The sequence below is a fragment of the Polyodon spathula genome, chromosome 1 (genome assembly GCF_017654505.1).
Source record: "Polyodon spathula isolate WHYD16114869_AA chromosome 1, ASM1765450v1, whole genome shotgun sequence".
Taxonomy (NCBI): domain Eukaryota; kingdom Metazoa; phylum Chordata; class Actinopteri; order Acipenseriformes; family Polyodontidae; genus Polyodon; species Polyodon spathula.
Window position 1 is genome coordinate 24,885,026 of NC_054534.1, and position 22,263 is coordinate 24,907,288.

The 22,263-nt window shown below is 36.6% G+C and overlaps 1 protein-coding gene across 1 annotated transcript in view; it reads right to left on the reverse strand.

Annotated features, from left to right (window-relative positions):
- Positions 1-14,805, reverse strand: part of LOC121315950 (alpha-mannosidase 2-like) — a 126,717-nt gene extending 111,912 nt beyond the window's left edge. The window contains exons 1-3 of the mRNA XM_041250580.1: positions 14,638-14,805; positions 13,438-13,593; positions 1,090-1,353 (exon numbers count right to left, since the gene is read on the reverse strand). Of these exons, the coding sequence (XP_041106514.1) occupies positions 1,090-1,353; positions 13,438-13,575 (402 nt within the window). The 5' untranslated portion in view covers positions 13,576-13,593; positions 14,638-14,805. The remainder of the gene's footprint in view (positions 1-1,089; positions 1,354-13,437; positions 13,594-14,637) is intronic.
- Positions 14,806-22,263: the final 7,458 nt, after the last annotated feature.

Here is a 22,263-nt window from a genome sequence, read left to right on the forward strand (position 1 = left end):
CTGGAAGGAGACATCCATAAAAAAACAAGAAACGCTTTTCATTTGTTTATATTCTATCGTCATTTTTTCACCTTGTAGCACATGAAAAGAGCCAGATTTTTTTCCAGTGCTTCCCCAACATGTCTACTACACTGTATAAAAATTTGATTGAATAAAGGGATCAAATTCTACATGAGTTTTTACAAAGCTAGGCCCAAGGGTCCCCAAACCTCTCCAAAAATGAATATTGTGTAAATCTTTATGGCCAGTCATACACTAGTTTCTTAAGCAAGATCTAAAAGGGAGGTTACCTTCTGGCACCTCACATGCTATACATTGCCACATGAATTAGAAAAATCCTCTTTTTTACTTATTTGTCCAATATTTCATTCAAAAGGTGGCCTTTTTGGAGAGCTTTGGGGTGCCCGAAATGTATCCATGATGAGTATGCATGACAAATACTCTCAGTTCATATGCCACAACTGTCAGGCACATTGCTCTCACATAACTGTGTGTTTGTGCAGGAGAATGCTGCCACTGAGATTTTTCTGTAGCTCTGAATTTTCAGTACCAGACTGTATTTTTGTTACTCACTTGCTTGAAAGTATGTAAATGTGAAGAAGCAAAATAAGGAGATTTTTATTTCAAAATAAAGTGGTTACACTCATTCAAGCACTGCTGACAGGTGAACATATGTTGATTATTGGATAAAGGCGTCTGCTAAATGTCTACAATAATAATAATAATAATAATAATAATAATAATGAGATTCCAGACACCTTTGCTGCTCTAAATCTGGCTGCCAGACTGAAAACACCTCAGTTACTTTCATCTTTACTTTGATTGACATGTGGTAAACAAAGGAACTGAGTGAGTGATTGTTGGAGCAGGCAGACAGCTTATCTTGAAAGGCTAAGAAACCTACACTGTCTCTAGGTGAAGTATAACAAAGTCTGCTAAACACTCCCATGCAATAATCTAAATCAATGAACATCAATAAAGACAGCCGGGAAGCAACAATTACTTCTTGCAACTTGTATTGCATTGTAAAGATCAGGGACCGTATATAGCAGCACAACTAAGAAAAAAAAGAAAGAAAAAAAAAAGTACCTGCACATCATCAGCAGCTTTGGAATATGATTTGGCAGCAAACTGACAGTCCTCAGCATCAACAGGGATGACCAGTGGAGGAGATACAAGGAGCTCTGAGAACACTCCTCTGTTCAGGTTCATTGCCTCAGGGTTCCCCTTTCCATCTTTCACAGACTCGCTGAGATTGATAACAGAGTCCCTGATGTTTGAGATAATTTCATTGTTTTCCGATAGCAACCTCTCTAAATGGTCAATCTTTTCTTGCAGTATGGATAGTTGTCCCTGAAAAATAATAAGAAGGCCGTTAAATGGTTACTTTGGAGGCTTGGTGGTCCAGTGGTTAAAGAAAGTTCAATCCCAGCTCAGCCACTGACTCACTGTGACCCTGAGCATGAAATGACACATAAAACCAAGGCCCTGTTGTAAGTGACTCTCCAGCAGCAGTTGTTCACTATGTATAATAGCATACCCCCTAGTCTCTGGATAAAAGCATCTGTTAAATGACCAATTAATAATAACAATAATACTGAACAAATGTTACAAAAGACTAGATGTTCTGTTTACTGCCTACTGTTTTCTGATCAGCCCTATATTAACTACATGAATATACTGTAAAAGCACACAGAGTTGTAGGTAAGTTATAAACGTACCTTTTTTTTATTTGGCTTATTCTTTGTTATTTAGGCATGTGATAATTATTATGAAAGGTGCTACATAAAAACCAATTATATTGCAATTGTATTATATTAGCCTAGTGGTCTGTCCAAAACAAAACACCACTCCTCAAATATCGGCATCTAATACACTGGTATTTGTTCAGGTAATTGACAATGATACTGTATACTGAATGTAGTGCTGGGACAAACAACGAACATCTTTTTTACATGTATTCGAAGACAAAAAAAAAAATGTCTGTGTACGTCAGAAATGATTTAATCTGTGGGAGATGCCATATATACAATCGTGGAGGACGACGACGACGTGATTTACTCTGATGCTCGCTTTCCGTTGATTGCCATTGTCACTGCTGCGGCTGCGAGTTGGGGGCGTGTCCTGACGGCACCCCACTGGCAGGCGCAGAGCAGTAGGGGGTGTTCTCTGGGGCGTCCAGACTGTCAGCTAAGATCAGCATAAGCGCTGAGGAGTGTTGCTGTTCACTCTGATTACTAAATAAGAGAGCCATCTATTTACAGTGAGTAAATATTGTTTGTGTCCCCCCCCCCCATTTTCACGTTTATTTTATTTTAAGTTTTCATTCAGTTAAAAAACGAATATTATTACTTTATGAAAAGCGTGTCTATGGCCACATTGTTAATTGCAAAGACACAACGTCAGGGAATATTTAAGAAAAATGCCTTGTCTATTTTGTTTTTATTTGAATTACATATATATATATATATATATATATATATATATATATATATATATATATATATATATATATATAAACATTTAAATGTTAAAACAAAAACATTTTCAAAAGACGCAGTGTAATCGATTTGCCGTCTTGACAGCAGGAGAAAACAGAAGTCAGCCATCTACAAGGGCTCCGAGCATTTTAAAATAGAGCTTTCAATAAATCACCACATATGTATATAAATAGGTATTTTACATCGTATTTCTATTCTCCTTAAATGCAATTGATAGAGGTTAATCCATCCGTGTATCTCAATCACTGAGAAACGCGTTAATAGTAAAATTGGTTTAAATGTACGTTTTTTTTCCGTGAAACCACTAAATGGGCCTTTAAATCTTAGAAAAAAAGACGACAAAAAATACACATAAAATGGAAGCAATCTTATTTAAAAAAAAAAAAAAAAAAAATGTATTAACATTGCTTGAGCCTCAGTCCCAGAATAGAAAAAAAAGGATCAGTCTTCAGTAATCTGGCTCAACCAAAGACAATAAAGTTGAAATCGGTATCCTCCACAATTGCAATTGATTGCATGACATTTATGATCGTCTCAATAATCAACAGTGTTGTTTTCAGACCGAATTTTATTGCATTTCCTAATATTTTGCTTGCATGTCTGGGCCCCACCTCCTCCACGCTAGATCCAGCTTCACAGAAGCAGACTAGTCACATAACAAAGGTAAGAAGTAATAAAAATAAATATTAAAAAAATAAAAAATGAGTAGCTGTTATTTGCAGTCAGCAGTTTAACTGTTTCGTAGGCAATCAATTTCACTCGAGTTCCAGTGTTCAAAATCCAATTTCAGTCTAACGTTTGTCAAATTTTATTTTATATATATATATATATATATATATATATATATATATATATATATATATATATATATATATATATACGCTACAAAAGTAATTTGAATACACAAAGAAACAACAAACACCAGTTCTTAAACAAACATTTATGCATGCTCTACAGAGCGGCCTATTTAACAAAGCTGGTCAGTAACCCTCTTGAAAAGGCTATTGTGTGCAAAGACTGAATGGAAAAGGGGTTCTACTGAAGTCCAGGCAGATAATACAGCCGTTGTAGTTTTTGTTTCACAGACTCCGATTACCACTAATCGTGGATGACTCTTGTTAAAGTAAGGAAGTCCAAGATTAGACTTAATCAGGTTCTATAGACCTACTGTAGTCCGTTGTGTTTTCACTATGATCTGCCGTTCTTCATTGTCAATGTCATTTATTCACCCACAGTGGATATAAAACAGGTATTGCAAACAGTCCAAATATTTGGGTCTTTACAATTGATCTAGTTGACAACACAGAAATATATGCAGATCCTGTCTTTGGGGATAGGTGTTTTCATGAGCTTAACAGATTTATCATTTTATTTTTTTAGTTGCCAGGGAGAGTATTCTTGCTACTGTATAGACTGGTTTGACTTATCTGTATTATATGCACGGAGGAGTGATTTTGAGTCTGTTTCTTTTAAATGAAATTATACTGACTGTCAAATCCTTGTACTGTATAAAGCCTATTTTTTATCAGTTAGTCTTGTTTTAACACTTTTGCTGCTGGACAGAGAATTTTGAACAGAACCATGGTATATGAAACATAATGTAAATGTGTATTATTCCAGATAAAGGAAAGGGTGGTATTGTACCTAAAATAAAGTCACCAGTGCACATATTATTTATGATGAGAGAACCACCTGCATCTTTCAGTTTCTCAAAGAGTGCACCCTGCTGTGCAGACCGTTGAGCTAATTGGTTTTATGTTCCAATTTGCTTTCATTCAAAGAAGTGATTGTCGCATACTGTATGGTAACAAGCTATAGAAATGAATAGGTCATGCTTAATGTGTTTCTTTCTGTAATCATGTGCAGTTTGGGCGAGGTTCTGTCTGTTCAAATTGTGCAAAACAATTTCTAATTATAAGATACACACAACATATAGCCTACAAATCATTAAGTTATTATAAATCATGAAAACAAAGATTGTATTCAGGAACTTCTATGAGAGTGTTGTTTTTTTTATTTATTTATTTTTTAATTAATTTTGTTACATCTTCTCTGCTCAGCATCTATACACAATAAGTTGTACTGAAAACTTGACAAATCCTTAATGGCGATTAGTTGATTTCTCAAACACGATTTAGAACATATATAAAACACCTATTTCAATGTCCCACCAACCAGTCATGTGTACATCTGTAATCAGTACCAATCACCACTTTGGGGTGGTGCTTTTTTTTTTTTTTTTTTTTTTTTTTTTTTTTTTTTTTTTTTTTTTTTTACTTAGAGTGCCCCTGTGTCTTAGTATGTTAAGTTCATCACAGCAACTCCCCACAAGAGCTGAAGAGAATTGCATGTCAGTGAAGGTCCTCTGATCCCACCACCAAGCCAATCCCTTCTCTACATCCAGGATCTTGACAGTGGATGTTGACGAGCTCCCCAGCTTATGCAGGAAAAAAGTCTGTGCTGCAGGTGTCTGCTTGAGCTCACTGGGCACCTGGCCAACAGAGCCTGTTGTTGCATTGCAAGAGGTCTCTGTCCTTGCCAATATTGCCTCCCTATATTGTATAAACTCTACAGCCAATGAAATGCTGCCTGTGGAGTCTCCATCAAAAAGAAGAGACCTATGTTTCAAGCATTAATTTAACAAGTGGGAGCTGTTAAACAAGTAGACCTAAGATACAGTACCTCAGTTTTTGATCAGACTACTACAGTAAAAAATTACTGTATAAAGACTACAAGGAGATTACACGTAAGGAAATAAAAATGATGTTGATAAAGTATAGAGAAATATCCATAGTATTGACTTTCTGTAACCGCAAAGATAACATTTGTGAAATGTACTGTATAAGTTTATAATTCCTTACATCTTACTAGCTCCCATCTGAACAAGACTGATTTTGTTTGCAAATTCTATGTGACACCATCTTTGTCAGCCTGAATATTGCAATTCCTCACATGAATAACAAAACCTTGCTTAAAGATGCCAACTCTGAATCAAGACAGATTATATATTTGTTCCTTAAGACCATAAAAGAAAAAAATGTTAGGGAGGTTTTTCCAATGCAAACCTTTGTGAAAATCTGATTTTACTTTAAACAGCAATATAGTTAATTAGATGTCTTTAATTAATATATTGATTAAAAAAACAACCTGTACAGACACTCTACAAAGGCTTATTATCCATGCAAAAAATACTTCTCTGTTCAGTGCCAACCAAAAAAGTCAATGAAATAAGCATAATAGTGTGCCATGATAAGTGTGCCTGATAAGTTGCATGCCCAAGTATAGAAATCCAAGCTAGATGAATAATTAAATATAAGATTCAATTTGACATTATCACATAACAGACACAAATTCACACAGTTGCTCACATCTTTAGGAATATTTAGGAGGTGTACAGAACCGGTTTATCTGCAAGTTGATATCCCTTTTGTTTAGCAGTAACGCATTTATGTACATCCACACATCACACAACACGATAATTTCATTTGTAAAGCATGTAACTCAATCAGTTAAAAATGCTGGTCAAATCTGCTGCTGCTAAAATATTCCCCACAACTGTTTACTTGCCTTTAGCTCAAAATAGCTTGTCAAAAAAGTACACAAACTATAAACCATGGAGTCGACAAAACCTTGGCTTAACATTCGTAATCTTATTGGTAAGTACTGTAGTTAATACTGTGCCTCGTAACACTATTTCACAACTTGCTGGATTATGCAGTAGTCTGTAATGATTCTACTTAGTATTCCCCAGAAAACTAGTGAATGCTTTGACCTTGGACAGCATCAGAACAAACCTTTAACAAACAAGCAATCCTGAAGTTCATTTTTCATCAAACCAGCCTCTGACAGGGTAATGTCACGGCCCACGCTGTTACCGGCAGGAAAAAGACCCAGAGACAGAAAGCTGCAGTTTAAGCACTAGCAGCGTTTATCTACTCTAGCACGTTTATTAACAAAACACACACAAAAATGAACAAAATAAAGTGGCACAAGGGACAAAATGATGTTCAAACAAAACAATAAATCACTTGTAGGCTGGGCATTAGCCTTCACTACAGATACAAAACAATACTCACCCTCCAAACAAATAACTTTTCTTCCTTCTACACGTGGACACTCCCCATTTAGTACCAACTACCTAATGGGGAATGGCCACACCTGCGACTGCTGGCAGGGACAGCTTTAACCCGATCCCTGCCAACCTTACATTCCCTCACACACACACACACACACACACACACACACACTATTTACATTGACAATGTGGACAAGATTAAGGACTATGTTGTAGTACTGCACACCTCCAAATGAAGAGGCTTGGGTAAAGTTGGTCCTTCCATCCCAGAATCAGCCAACTACAATTAAGTAAGCTTTTTGTTTTTGTTTGCTACAGTATATTTTTAACGGCTCACTAGTACAGCATGGCTCATTTAGCCAAAAGCAATTACCATCCAGGTCCTTAAGTAGTTGAATATTACATTTTACCTAATAAATCTGAAGAGGAACAGTCTTCAGAGACTGGAATTGGGCACCATTGAGATAGATGGTGTGCTTTTGATTACCTGAGATGTAATTCATTAGGTTAACTAATGGTTTTCTGTGAACTGCTACGGAAAATAAACCCTTTCAAAAGTCAAAAGACAAAGATTAAAACATGTCATTTCTTCTAACAATGGCATGAAATAGATCAGGTAAATAAACCAATTACGACCTCACAAAGGTTTTTGCAGACAATGCCAGTTTGAACCGGCCAAGCTTACATTTCAAGACAGAAAGCTCAACATCCACTGCATGGAAATTATTTAAAACTTTTTTTTTTTTTTTTTCTAACTACAGTAAACTTGAAATATTATAATTAAACAATGTGTCAGAATATTATCATAGTTAGGCGAGTCCGAGTTTGAATTTCAGCTTATTATTCAGCATGAAACTGTCCTTTGTGAATGGACTTATCTCCAAACAGATGCTACATCTGTGATTCCCCTATTGAGATTCAGATTAATCTAATACAAAAGTAGAATTGTTCCAGTACTACTGTAGTATACTGTAGCAAAAAAAGGTCTACAATGGTCCTGGGAGTTGCCCATGCCAGCTACAAATCATAGTTGTGTGGGTGCTCTCTAAATATTTAGCACTGGCTGGGATTGTAAAGTACTGTATGACAATCAGAACCACAAGCACACATTTGCATCACCCCATATTTTTTACATTATACATTTTTCTTTGACAGCATTGTAAAGAATTATCACAACCACCAAACCAAACAGCAGCGTACCTAGAATATTTTACTACATGTTATCTGAAAACCTGTTGTCATAGTCCTTAGGGTCATGGTCTGGATACCATCCAGTTTTATTATACAAAATAGTGTTATGCAGATTCCAGTCCATTGCAAATATTATAGCTATCCTATCTTATTGAAAACAGCAATTTTATTCTTCTCCCACCACTGGAAATTAAAACTAGTTTACTGCAGTTGCAAGCTGGGAGATATGTTTAGGCACAAAGATTAATTGATACATTAATAAAGTTTTCTTGTATGGCACCATTGCAGTGCAGGCCTAATTCTTACAGTTTTACCTGATTATTTCCCAGCATTTCTCAACATTGCATAAAAGTGTTTTTCCACATTTTTATAAAGAACACAAAACTAATACTTGAAATATAATACTTAATACTTAACATATTATTGTATTCACAATAAAACCTTAAAATCGTGGTTGGTGCTCTGGGTGTATGAATAGCCACTTCTCTTTTGGGAACATCATGTTATTTTGTTAACTTCCTATATTTATCCTGTTGGCAGCTACTGGTAAAAGAACATGACTATTGATCTGAAGCATTATATCTCACAGTGAAAACTGACAATTGAAAAAAATATATAAAAATATAATATTATGGTTAGTAGCTGACACTGTATATACCGTAACCATGCAAAAAGCTGCATGTGGTTACTCTATGTATGTACTGGAAGTGTGCTCCTTCGAGAGAGAGAAGCGTCTAGCCTTGTATGCAGCATTGTTTTAAAAGAGAAAGATAAATGTGGAAATCTATTACAAATCTAATTACAAGGCTTTAATGTTGTTGTTTTGTTTTTTTTTTCTAATCAATATCACAATCACAACTTACCATGCTGGTATATAGCAAAGCAGATTCATAAACATCTCAGCCCTCACTCCTTGCATTTACACACATCTTCCAATGCCGGGGTGACTTTACTCAACAACAGACATACGGTATATTTAAAAACCAAAAGAAGAATAACTTCATTTTCTAAGAATATAGTGTATACCACGTCTAAACCCACTCACACAATTATGAGAACAATATTTTTGAATGCTGTAAAAGTCTCTGAACCAAGTTACAGAACAATTTGGTATGCAGTTATGTGCCTACGCTATATTAGTCATCATGGAGTGTCTTTCCAACCAAGGTTAAACAGGTCAAATAAAATCAATAACTACTTTAGGAATGAGGTTTAGTTGGTTCAATTAAACAATTTTAACATGGCTGGAACAAACAGCTGGACTTCAAAGGCCAACTTTGCCCACCCCTGGTCTATATCAACTGTGTGGTGTGGGAGCATAGCTGGCCACTCCACTTTACAGTATCTTCAGGGATATACATCCCTAGTCTTACTCAGGGTCTGCAGTACATACTGTATGTACCCAGGTGCAGTGTAGTAAAATGTGGCAAGTAAGCAGTCTCACAGAGTCATTACAGATCTATAACTTTTTTGGCTGTAATCCAAGTAAAGCAGAGGCCATTTCAAACCCTGAAACTTCAGTAGGATATTTACCATCCAGTCAGAATAAAATAATCCTTACTCCATGTGAAAATCAAAAACACACAACACAGAGGGTAGGAATCATCTGCAATAAACTGCATGGATGTTTGAATGTGTGTAAATATAGAGCGGTTTGATACCAATACTCGATGTAGTTTTCTTCAATTGTAAAAACAGCAGATGTATCCTGTTTAAAAGTCTGACACAGATCTAAGGCAGTCCTTCCTTACCACATATTTTACAGTATAAGGAAACAACTCATATTAATGCCTTAACTTGCTCCGGTAGCCTGTTCTGTATGCATCACAAAACAAGTTGAATTAGAAAACTATTTCTTGAAGAACCGTGTGTTGCGGCATATCAGCCTGCCATGTTGAGCAGAGTAGATAAGAACAACAGGGTGTGCAGTTAGACCATTTTTATCACACGCCCTGGGTGCGTTGTGAGGTACGGGGCCTCATGGCTAATTTTTTTTTTTTTTTTTTTAAATAAATTATATAAACTAGCTTAAGGAAAAAATCTGAAATGTATTATGTATCATTTCACTGAAAAAAAAGTCCCTGAATACATATATTTTGTACTTTATTTCCCATAAACATTACATTGAACTTTCTCACTTACAGTAACATTTTCGAGATAAAATGGCATTTGAAAGCAGACTGATTTCCCACATCTGAGGGAGGATTCACGGAACAGAGAATCACTGCACTTGTACTTGGCAAAAAGGGAGGAGCGCCTAGTGGTTTTTGTGTGTGTGTGTGTAGGAAATGATCCTACTCAGATTTTGTGGTCTTCAAGACAAGCTGACCAATAATTTCGGAGGCTGTTTTCACACTGATGGCCGGTAACCAGTATTAATTTCCCTAGACTGAAAACCAGCATTAGATGATATGTGGACTAAACGACTTCGGTGTCAGTTTGCGCAGTGCCGCAGTCCTTCCCGTCCGCGGAGAGCACAACAGAATTCTATTCCAAACCCTACTTTGTTTAAAAGCTCAACGGTTGTGTCAGAAGAGAGTAGGAGAGATTTTATTTTTGTTTTAAGTATGTTTCTGAAATCGGACCGTAGTGGTGAGATGTATCTGTTGTGTCTAATTTAAACATTGCATACTCACTAGTCAGTTTTATAAGGCAATATTTAGCTTAATAAGTAGATGCCACTGCTGCATATATATTACATGCTGAGTGAGACTTGATGATTGCTCAGATGGCTTTTGAATAAAGTGTTGCTGCTCCTGCTTACCTCAGAGTTTTCTTTGTTCTGTTCTCTCACTAAATATCACAGTATATTTGCCATTTTTTTCTGTAATTCTAGTGACAAAGATGAAAAAAGCAGTGTTTGTTGGGTGATTTAAATGCTGTTTCAGTTGTATGTTAACATTTTTACCTACAGAAACACTGTTTAAATAACTGTTACTATTAAAAGGGTATATAAGGACTTTTTTATTTTATTTTGTTACACGTTCCCATGTGTTGCTACAACTGTTTGCTTAAGGTGTGCATATTGGTTTAATTTTTTTTTTCTGTTTGCGTAAGGTGTGTGTATTGGTTTAAATTTATTTTTATTTTTTTTTTACATTTTGACCACTTTTTTTAAACTTTTGAATTGCATTCCCTGACTCAGGGTGGCTTCAATTGTACCCGTATGGCTCACTGGTAAATCCATCTCAGTTACATATGTGAGCAGGAGGAGGATGGGGAAATGTAGTTCTGAGTGACCCATACAGGTACATGGGAAGCCATTGTGAGACAGAGAATGCAATAAAAAGTTTAAAAAAGTGGTCAAAACAAAAAAATAAAAATGAAAAAATAAAAAGTTATACAGATTTACAAAATAAACACACCCTTTTGTAAACAGTTGTAGCAACACATGGGAACGTGCCACACAATAAAATAAGGTCCTTATGTGCCCTTTAAGGTGTAGTAATATTAACAGATCAGGGGGCATATTACAAAAACATCCTAACTGCCAATCCTATCTTATCTTAAAGATAGGACGTCTTAAGTGTCATGTTTAGGGAAATTCGGACTGCAGAACAAGGATTCCTAACTAATTTTCCTATCTTAAGATAGGAAATAGTGCATTACAGAACACTGCTACCACATTTTTTCATAAGTTTTTTCCTAACATTTTGGACAAGGTGGCACGTGTCCTTGTCCTTCAGAATGGTTAGCTTATGTAGCTCTCGTAAGACAAACCTACTGTGTTTGTGCCTCAGCAGCATCACCTTTTTTTCTGTATAACAGTTAGTTTATAACTTTTTAAGATGGTTATTATTTTAATCCCTGGATTTAGACTTGATCAGTTGAAAACAGATATGATTTAATGCGAGACAGAATTTCCTAACTAAAGTTAAGCTAGGATAGAGCACTTAAGAAATTATAGCTACCTGTGACTTAGGAAGTGCTTCTGTAATACCAAGTTAGGAAAAATCCTATCCTGGCAATGAAAGATAAGAAAGCAAGTTAGGAAATGATTCTGTAATATGCCCCCAGGTAAGTAAGTTGGTCTATGATATCATAGCCGTGTGGTAAAACAATTCTTACCACACGGTCATGTGATCTTGTTAAGCCAATCACAGCACTTAATTTATACAAGCCATTTTAAAAATACTGAGACCATATTTAATCATGGTTGCAGCAACACTGTCTACAACCACAGTACCCAAAAGAAAAACATGGTCTGCCCTCTTAAATTAACTTCTGGGTGCAATGTTTATATAAAACCAAGTACATTTTGCAGTTTACAGTATATTACTAAATATACACATTCAGTATAGTAATACAGATACAACCTGTACAGATATTTTTAAGTGAACTAATTTACAACTTGTTTCATTGTCCCTGCATCAATAATCCCCACAATGCATGACTCTTTGCTCAGTGGGAAAAAATATATATATTTTGTTGTTTATGCAACCATTCAGAGTAATTCATTTTTATGTCAAGTTCAGTAGGGTGTGCTGCCATTTGAGAAGCTAAATTGTAGAGATAAATATCCCTGCAATTCAGGTTCTGTATATAAATAACTAAAAGAAAAAAAATACTGTACCGCAGTTATTTAATCTAGGAAAAGTAATTGAGTATAAACAGTATTCTGTTTATCACAGATGCATATTTTGTTACAATATAATTTGTCCTCTTAGGAACATTGGCTTTCTCAATGTAACAAGTGGCAATTTATTTCTAACGCTGTTCAATGATTTTCAATGATGTGCAGCAGCATCAAGACCTGTTTCATGGAGCTAGAGCATGTCACTAATGATGTAATTGATAGACCTCAATAGCCCTGCGAGTCACTGACTTCCCCAAAATCTTACAGTCCTTAGTGAGCCTCAAGCCAAGAAACATCACAGTTGGGTCCGCTATCTGCGGTACAGGATGTTCACGGGACAAAGCATACACCAAGCAGCTGTAACACTTACAATGTCTATCACAATATACAACAGTTTGATCATCAGAAAGACTTGGGTGTACATTTCCAAGCATCAAACAACGAGAGTTATCCTCTTCATTTTGCAATGCAGACCTTTACCCATCTGAGGGTACCTTGTGACATGCTGGCACTAAGGGATGCTGTCAATCCATAAGTAACTCAACTGGTCGCCACCATGGGTTACCGCCTGATTGGCTGAATGGGTGAGGGTGGGTAGAGGTATCTGGCTTACAAATACACACTGATCGACTTGCACAATGCAAAGTTATTCAATAACAGCGACGGTAAGCACTGATGAAAAATAAGCAGGAGCCAATAGCATTTCCTCCATACATTTACATAAAGGCGCTGGATCCATTTCCCTGGAGATAAATAACATGTCGTTTGTGTATTTTAGTTGCGTAAATATTGTGTATTTTTTTTTTTTTTTTAAACGGACAAATAAATATGATGTAATCCTACTGTACTTAAAGAAAGTACGTGTTGTCTGAGTCATCAGAACTGAATACATTTATTCATGCAAAATTACATAAATCAGGAAATACTTGCAGCCTGCTACTGTACTATGGTTAAATACAAGCCACAATGCAGCTAATCACACGCAGACAAGATCTGTAATTTTGAACACAGGATATGAGATAGCGTGCTACATTTTTTGTAGGGGTTGAGAGTAATGTTAAACAAAATTCAAGAACAGAAATAGCAGTACTTACCTTTTGAAGTAAGCCCCCTGCTCCCTTAGGGTTCTTGGTATTATCTAAGTGTAGATGATCCAGCATTAAGTACAAAGAGAACACCACCACACAGAATATGGCACTACCGAACACCGTGAACTGTCGACTTAGCTTCATCTTTTCCCCTCTGTTTTCCTACAGCAACAGGACAATAAAACTTTAAAAACAGCAGCCTAGTTTAAAAAGTCAAATCTTCTGAAATAGTTTTCAGAAAAGAAACTAATAATCCCTTGTCAAATTAATATGATAAGAGCCCTTTACGCTGAGTCCAAAGTTTTTGAGTTTTTTTTCCAGTACAGTCCATTGCACCAGGACACTCAGCAACATAAAAACACATTCCCAGTTGTGAAAAAAAAAGTCAACAAAAATCTATTATATTTGGCATTTAAACCCGAACTTGAAAACATGCCAAGTTCAACTTATCTGTGAAATCCAGGAATAACTTTTTTAGTTTCAAGCAGCAACAGGAGCAGACCTAACTCTTCAGTCCTTCCAGCGGCCGTGTGCAGCTACACGGTAGTTTAGGTTAAGTGTTGCCAACAAAAATGGAGATAAGGTGTGTACAATAACGCCCCCTTTTTTTTAAAACACACCTTATTCGTTCAGTGTTATCAAAACTAGAAGAAAAATATGTAAAGTTACAGCAGCAGAATGTTGTGATCCGATATGTCATGTTCTCAGCTTCATTTATCCCAACCACTTCGATAATTACACAACAACGTGTTTTGTATATGAATAGGAAGCAGCTCGATCTTAATTACATTTTGTGCAGCACACGAAGTACAGTATTATATTTTTTTTGTAACTTCTTTTCTCGTCATGTATTCCATTTTCATCAACAACAAAAAATTAAATAAATATCAGTGTTAACACTTTATAACATGAACCCCTTCCTCCCAGTTTAGGAGCGATACCTCTTATCTTGACACACAACTTCCCCCCCAAGCGCTTTTTTTTTTTTTTTTTTTTTTTATAATTTAGTACATTAAATTCACACCGCTGTACTTCACCCAATCCAACAGAAAGATATATTTTAACAGTACATTTTCATTTTTCAATTAGCATTGTCCTCTTCAGCAAGACACTAGCGTAATTAAATTACAGCCAATAATTTGTCAGCGAGGAATACTCTCCTGGCTAGTTATACAGCAGACATATCTGCTACTGTTTTTGCTTTACCGTTAAAATGACTCTACTGCTCCGTGTTCATGTGCTATCCTAGATAAAGGGTGTGTAAATCCCACATGTTTAGGGCATTTTGTCTTTATGTTTCCTCTTAAAATCTACACTCGTCAGCATTAAACACAATACTCCTGCGGTGCAGAGGGACCTCCTCTCACTATTTGCTGCTCGTCAGAAAACTCTCAGTTCCTCCTTGGCAGGCGCCACCTCCCGTAACGTCAGCGTGTTACGTTTTATCTTCATAGACTGACACACGGACTGCATTAACACTGAAGTTGCAGGGAATCGAATATTACTGTTGAAGACTTCTAGGGAACGACTCAAATAGAAAGGTCGTTTAAAAAAGTGGTTCGCTTATTGATAGTTTTTATCCATCAGAAGGGTTCAATTTTTGTGATTACATGTAATGCACACATTACATAAATGGATTGTTTATTTAATGTCTATGGTAACATTCATTCAAATTCAGATTCGTGTATTCTTAAATTGAAAATTGAACATCACCCAATGACCCACTCATAAAAAAAAAACGTAAAAAAGTTGGAGGACTGTCTAACAAATGAGGGTGCTCATGCTAGCTTCGAGATTTATGTTATTTTTATGTATGTAGTGAAAAAGATGTACAGTAACAACTGTAGCAAACCACTTTAAAATTAAGAAATCAAGATAACTAACATTAACATAACGAGCATATTAGTACATTTTGATGCACAGTTTTTTTAATATCAATATTTATTTTTTTCAGTTAACAAAAAGTAAAGAAAGCAAATAATTTACATGAGAATAACAGGCCTAACAGTAATGCATTTTTATCTCAAGTATCATTTCTTTGCACATGTACAGTATACTTAATAAAGCCTTCTGTGTGTTACATTTTACAAGAAAGCAAACCTTATTTGTTTCTATATATTGCCCTTAGGGTTCCTTCTTAACCTGCCATTATCTTGCTGTTTTTGTATTTCTGTTTTGATTTCCTGTTATAGTTACAGTGCTTGAAGATGACTTTGTATCACATGAGTGACACGGGTGATAGGGGGCAAGCTGTTTTTAGGGGGTGAGTTGTATCCCATAGGTTAAAATACTGTAGCAAAGCTGCTACATATTGAGGGAAATATGTTTAAAGTTAATGTATAATACACGTTAAGAAAGCTGGTCTAAAGCTTTGAATATTTGTTATGCTGAACTTGTTATTACCAAGTAAATGCAATAGGTGGAGCACAAGAGAATGTCCTACGATATACACTTGAAATGTACAATCCCAGTGCAGTAAGTTCTCAATTACATTACAAAGTTATAACTATCCCTTGTTTTGGGGAAGGTGTGATAGTGTTACTACACACTTGGTATACGTTTTGTTAACTGTACTGGATATGTACTGGAAGCCTCTTTTGAAGCTGGTTAATAGGAGTAGCGTGGCTGGCTTTTGTGTTCGATGACTTCGGGGGGGGGGGGGGGGGGGGGGGGGGGGGGGGGGGGGGGGGGGGGTTGACACACACACTAACTACTTATTATTATTAACTATCTCAAATCCACTGGAGTTCGTTGGAATGATTGCCTGTTTTGGGTGAACTCCCCAAACCCTTCCTTTTGAACCTGGAGCCTGTGTTCTTTGGCTTGTGTATTTCATTGTAAAACAGATTATAATTACATTGACCTTGGATTACAATTACAACTGATCAGTGTAACATTTTGAATCTGTGTCATATACAACTTAAAAGAGTTTGCCTTTATTTGCTGGAAGCCTTTTCATTTAATAAAGCTCCAAAGTAATTCCAGTATATCTCTTGGATACCGGTTACTGTTTGTAACAAAGGATATGTGTGTGCTACCAAAGACAAATCCTGTGTAAACCATTGGATGTATACCACTGGACAGTGCAGGTTTAATTTGGGTGTACTTATTAAAACTGATTGTGCAGACAGAACAAGCTTGGAGCAAATAAGCATAATTCTTATGGTTTCAACGAGCATGACTCTAATTTGCAGGCATCAAGACTAGGATTCTGTGACACCAGAGGTGTGGTATGTTGAATACCAAAAAGGAATATTTTGTTCAACAATAAGTGATTGTTCTATATTGTATCTATCTTGTGGTTAATAGAGTTAGGAAAATGTTAAATGGAACCTAATTAGCAGAAAGATTTAAGAATGTTTGAGCGCCCCTAGAGCAAGAGCGGAAAGATTAGAGTTCCCGGGCTCCTGAGTGGTGCCTCCGGTGAAGACGTTTCCGTGTGGAGTGCAGGATGCACCCTATAGCCTGGACGTCATCGGTTCAAGTCCAGACTATTCCACTGCCGACTGTGTACGGGAGCTCCCAGGAGGAGGCGCACAATTGGCCAAGCACCGCCTGGGGGCTCATTGCACACCAGCAACCCTTGTAGTCTGGCTGGTTCTCTGTGGGCTTGCCTGTAAGCTGTATTGTCCTCCGATGCTCTGAGGTAGTTGCATGGTGAGTCTGCAGTTAACTGATGGCACAGGCTTCAAAGGACAGCATGTGTTTATCTTTGCCCTCCCAAATCAGTGTGGGGGTGGTAACGATGAGCTGAGTCTAACATGTAAATTGTTGGAGGTGTTATTCTTATGTATTATTTTAAGATACAAAAATCATGAGTACATTCCTGATACTTTGATCACTAAGTCGAATGAAAAACAACGAAATACAGCATTTCATTTCAATGTCATGGCCAGCCAGTGGGGATGTACAAAAGAGACATAAATAACTAAAGTATTACATATGGGTTATGGGCTATGGTCCATTTGTCCTTTTGTCTTTCTATCTGCTGAAACATGTTAGTTGTGATTTAAAAATAATTAAAAGTGATGGCAATGAACATCCTCGATAAACCCAACCCCAGGGAGGCTGCATGGTCTTCCAATCAGAGGGTATAAGACCAGAGTACAAGCTTTAAGGTCTACTTTGTCTGCAAATGGAAAGTAAATACATCCAAGCATATCAATAACATCCATTACCCGCCATGAAAAAGCAGATCACAATGATGACCTTCTTCCAAACTTGCATGTACAAATGTAAGCCTGACTTACATACAGATGGAGAGATAGATGCCTGCACCCCCAGATTCTCTCAACATCACAGTTTAAAGATATATTAAAAATGAGATGCATGAACTACAGACTAGAGAGTCTAATACTCTAAATAAGCAGAGCTAAAGAAATGTCATCACAACTAGATAAATGGTTTTCTAGACATATGTAAAAAGGTAAGAATGACATACAGACTGAGTCAGACAGACAAACCGCTTTTAGTGACACATTCAAACGTTATACTTAATAACTAAAGAAGGACCTTAAGCAAGCTTATAAAAAATACATTGAAAACTTGTTCAACATACAAATGTACATGAAACCTCCACTATATCGTCATTGCCACAGATATGATAACTGACCAGTGGGGGATAATATGGAGTCAACAGGTGTCAAAGGCGTAAATTAAATCAATGTTTTGGGTGCTGCCTTACAGTAGCTGTGCTTTGTAATGGATATGCCCCAACAGGTGCAATAGGTATGAACATGATTAAAGCATTAACTGAAGTCTTTGTCTATTTGACCAAGCTTTTGGATTGTGTAGGGATCCAACACATATTTGGTATATTTTTAACTCTGTCTAGTTGCTCTAACGATTCCTCAATAGCTGAACAGCACTCTATACACTACATGTTGCTGGTATTTGTGTTGGAGATTTTGTATTCCATTTTAATATGTCTAAACTTTGATTTGGAATAATTTCTTGGTTGTAAATTCTGATAATTTTCCATGAAAACACTTTTATCTTGTTTACTGTAGTGAAAGGGCACATACACTACAACCCCCATTGTCTCACATGTTAAATACTACATCACTGTCATCTGTTTGTTTTAATGCTACAACAGTGTTCCATTCCTCCAGCTGCGAGTTATGATTTGGTATAGATGGGATGGATTCTTTCTGGTTTTAAAGTCTTTAGTTACAAGACAAGCACTTAAAATGTGACTAGTAAACTAATTTAGATATGACATAAGAGGTTATTTTTCTTAATTCTTTTTTAAACCAAAACTGATACCAGCCAGAATATGGAACGCAATAAAATGTTTATAACACCATACCAACCTCCACGATTGCTTATTTTGCCTAAAGATGTATTATGTACTGTATATTAATACTACAGCAGCAACAGGGCAACTGCTACATTATTATTTTTTTAATTAAAAACATATACAGATAATGCAAAGGAGTCTTTTAAGCAGTATGTTTGCATTGTTTGTTATTGTCTTGTTCAGAGAACACCGATATCACTCAAGTGTGTGCATTGCAGTCATTTGCATTTACATCATACTAATATTCCTTGATATTCCCAAAGCATGTATAGGCCAATTTATACTATGAGTATATACAAACAAACAATGCACTATATATATATATATATATATATATATATATATATATATATATATATATATATATATATATATATATATAACACACACACACACCTTAGCCTTTCTGCAGGACCATTAACTGAGGTTTTCAATGTGCTGTTTTGAATTAAATATATGCTGTATCTTGTACTATTTTAGGTTAAAGGAAGCACACAATTTGTATTTATACCTTATTCTAGGGTTTTCTGTTTGCACTTGTACCTCCTGGGTCATTTCACCTCAGCAGTTTCTTCTAGGTCAGCTAAGCTTATTACTGGCAGAAAGCACGTCAGCCAATAGAATCATAATCTGATTGGTTATTGACAGAAAAAAAAGCTAGTGAAGGGTGGGAACAATTTCAATCCATGTGCAACGACCCACTGCAATTTCAAATAAATTGAAACAGCCTTGAATAGATAAAATGTGTTATTCTTTGCACAGATTTGACTCTTTTATGTTAAATATTAGAAATGAATGTAAACTCTCATTATAACAGTCTCAAAAATATATTTAATTGCATTATAATATTATATGACCATTTTAATACACAGAAACCAAAATTGCATTGTACCTACATTTGGAAGGGAATAATTGAAACTTGAGCATAGCGCAGAATTTCAAGTGTATATATCTATATAAATTCATGAAGTACTAATTATAACTATGGCACATTCATTTTTTAATAAAATGCCTTTTTAAATGTACCAATAAATGTGGATATTTACAAAAACAGGACATAAAATGCTGTCAATACTATTATTTGTGTCCAAGATGAGTTATACAAAGAACGTTTCTGTCCAGGATGAATGGTATGTACTCTCAGGTTCCTTTCTAGATGCAAGACAGAACCGTGAGATCACACAGCATATCACTGACAGAAGGTAGACATACTTTGTTTGCACAGATACTTTATGCATTTCCCACAGCTAATGTTTGATATTACTTGAAGGGCAAAATTTGCATCGTGCATGTTTTTTTTTTTGTGAATGCCAGTTGGTGTAGGCAGAGATGCACTGGCTCTTTCTGCCTGAACAGTCTGGATAAGAACAATTGCTGCAGGTGCTCTAGGCATTCCCAACAGCTCCAAGAAAATTCTACATCCATACAGCATGCCAGCATTCCACATTACACTAATATCAAAGGACAAAAGCATTCTATACCAACACATCAACTATTATATGTTGTAAAAGATAACCAGTAGCAGCAGTGGGCAGTCATACATGAGCGGTGAAGGTTACTGTCAGTTTATCCAGGCTGTCAACTGTTCCTTTGGGGGAACTGTAGTAAAATGTAATCTCTGGTTTCTTGTCATCCCTGGTACACATTGTTGCATCCTTGTGCATTGTGCTCTTCACTATAACATTCTTGGTTTTTTTTTGGGGGGGGGGGGGGGGGGGGGGGGGGGGTTTGGACAGTATGAAACAACTGCAGTGCTTCTTGTAAAAGCAAAACTTGAAGCATATACAATTTTGTTCTGCATTTTTACAGTCTCATTTGGAAGTTCAGCTTTGTTTTTTCTCACTGTTCCAAGCATGGTTGACTTTCTTTTGAGTAGCTCAGCACCAAGTCAGTAGGACAGGAAAAAGTTGTCAAACGTGAATTTATGAACTTGGTCCTTGAATCATTTCCAACATGATTGGCTTCCCCTGATTTCTTTCAGGTGTTTCTCCCGGCAGTTGCACTGTGTATACATGCGTATGCTATTCATAGTACTGTAGATTACTCATACTTGTATGCCTTACTTAACATTTGGCCCTGGGTTGTAAAGAAAAGGCAACTACACTTACATTGATAGCAACTAATTTATCTCTTTCACGTCGGCTGACTCCAGTATAACGATTATCAAAACGAATCCGTCTTTTAACGATGGGAAATATTTCCAGTGACACAGTGGCATTATTGTCTACAAGATCAGTTCTTAAAAAAATTGTTTATAGGTATACCTAGGAAAAGTCATAAAATATTACAGGGGGAAAAAAAGTTACTGGAAACCAGTGTGGGGTCAAATAGGCCTGAAACATAATAGAAAGGTTAACTTAGTGTAGTACAATATATCATGTTTAAAAATTAAAGTACATGTTTTCTATAACATGTGTTTCTTTCAAAACTACATATTTGAGACCTAATGAATGTGCATGGCAGAGACATTTTATGGAACCATTTAGTTAGCTAAAATAACTTTAAGGTGTTTAACAACATCTGGACTGAGGGCTCCCAAGGGGCGCATCTGGTAAAGGCACTCCGCGTAGAGTGCAGGATGTGCCCTATAGCCTGGATGTCGCCGGTTCAAGTCCAGGCTATCCCATTGCAGACCGTGGATGGGAGTTTCCAGGGGGTGGTGCACAATTGGCCGAGTGCCACCTGGCGGGGGGGGGGTTAGGTCGGCCACGGTGTCCTCGGCTCACCGCATCCCCTGTAGACTGGTATGGCGCTTGCCTGTGTAAGCTGGCCGGAGCTTACCTGTGTAAGCTGCCCAGAGCTTGCCTGTGTAAGCGCCCTGGAGCTGCATTGTCCTCTGACACCGTAGCTCCAAGGTGGCTTCATGGTGAGTCTGCAGTGTGAAAAGAAGTGGCTGATGGCACACGCTTCGGAGGACAGTGTGTGTTCGTCTTCGCCATTTCCGAGTCAGAGCAGGGGTGGTAGCGGTGAGCCAAGCTTAAAAATAATAATTGGATATTCTAAATTGGGAGAAAATAACAAAACAAAAATTATAATAAAAATTACATCATGACTGAAATATTGGTTTACACTATTCGGCTTGCTTTTAATATAAAAACAGACAGTAATCTTAACCTTTTTGTCTAAAATGACAACAAACATATGATACACAGAGTACAACTGTACTTAAATGGACTTGGTGTGTTCTGGTTTGTGCAAGTTGTTTTGCATATTTATGTTTATGCATCCAGATAGCTTAGTGCTTAAAATAAATAAAACAACAATTTGAAAAGCAAAGCATGTTGTATAATTGTATTGGTGTGATCCTGTCCTCGGGTGTAAGTGGTGCAGTGAATAAAAGGAATGTCCAGGCAGTATTTCTCCCAAAAACAGTAAGTGTATTTTAATAATAATAACAAAAGTAATCCGGCCCTTTACCAGCACTGGTATTGGGAGTACACGGCAGGCTTGCAGACCCAAAAATAATAATTATAATAGCAATAGTCCGATGGACTTGCTCGGTCCCGCGTCCTCCGTGCACGAAATAGTGCGTG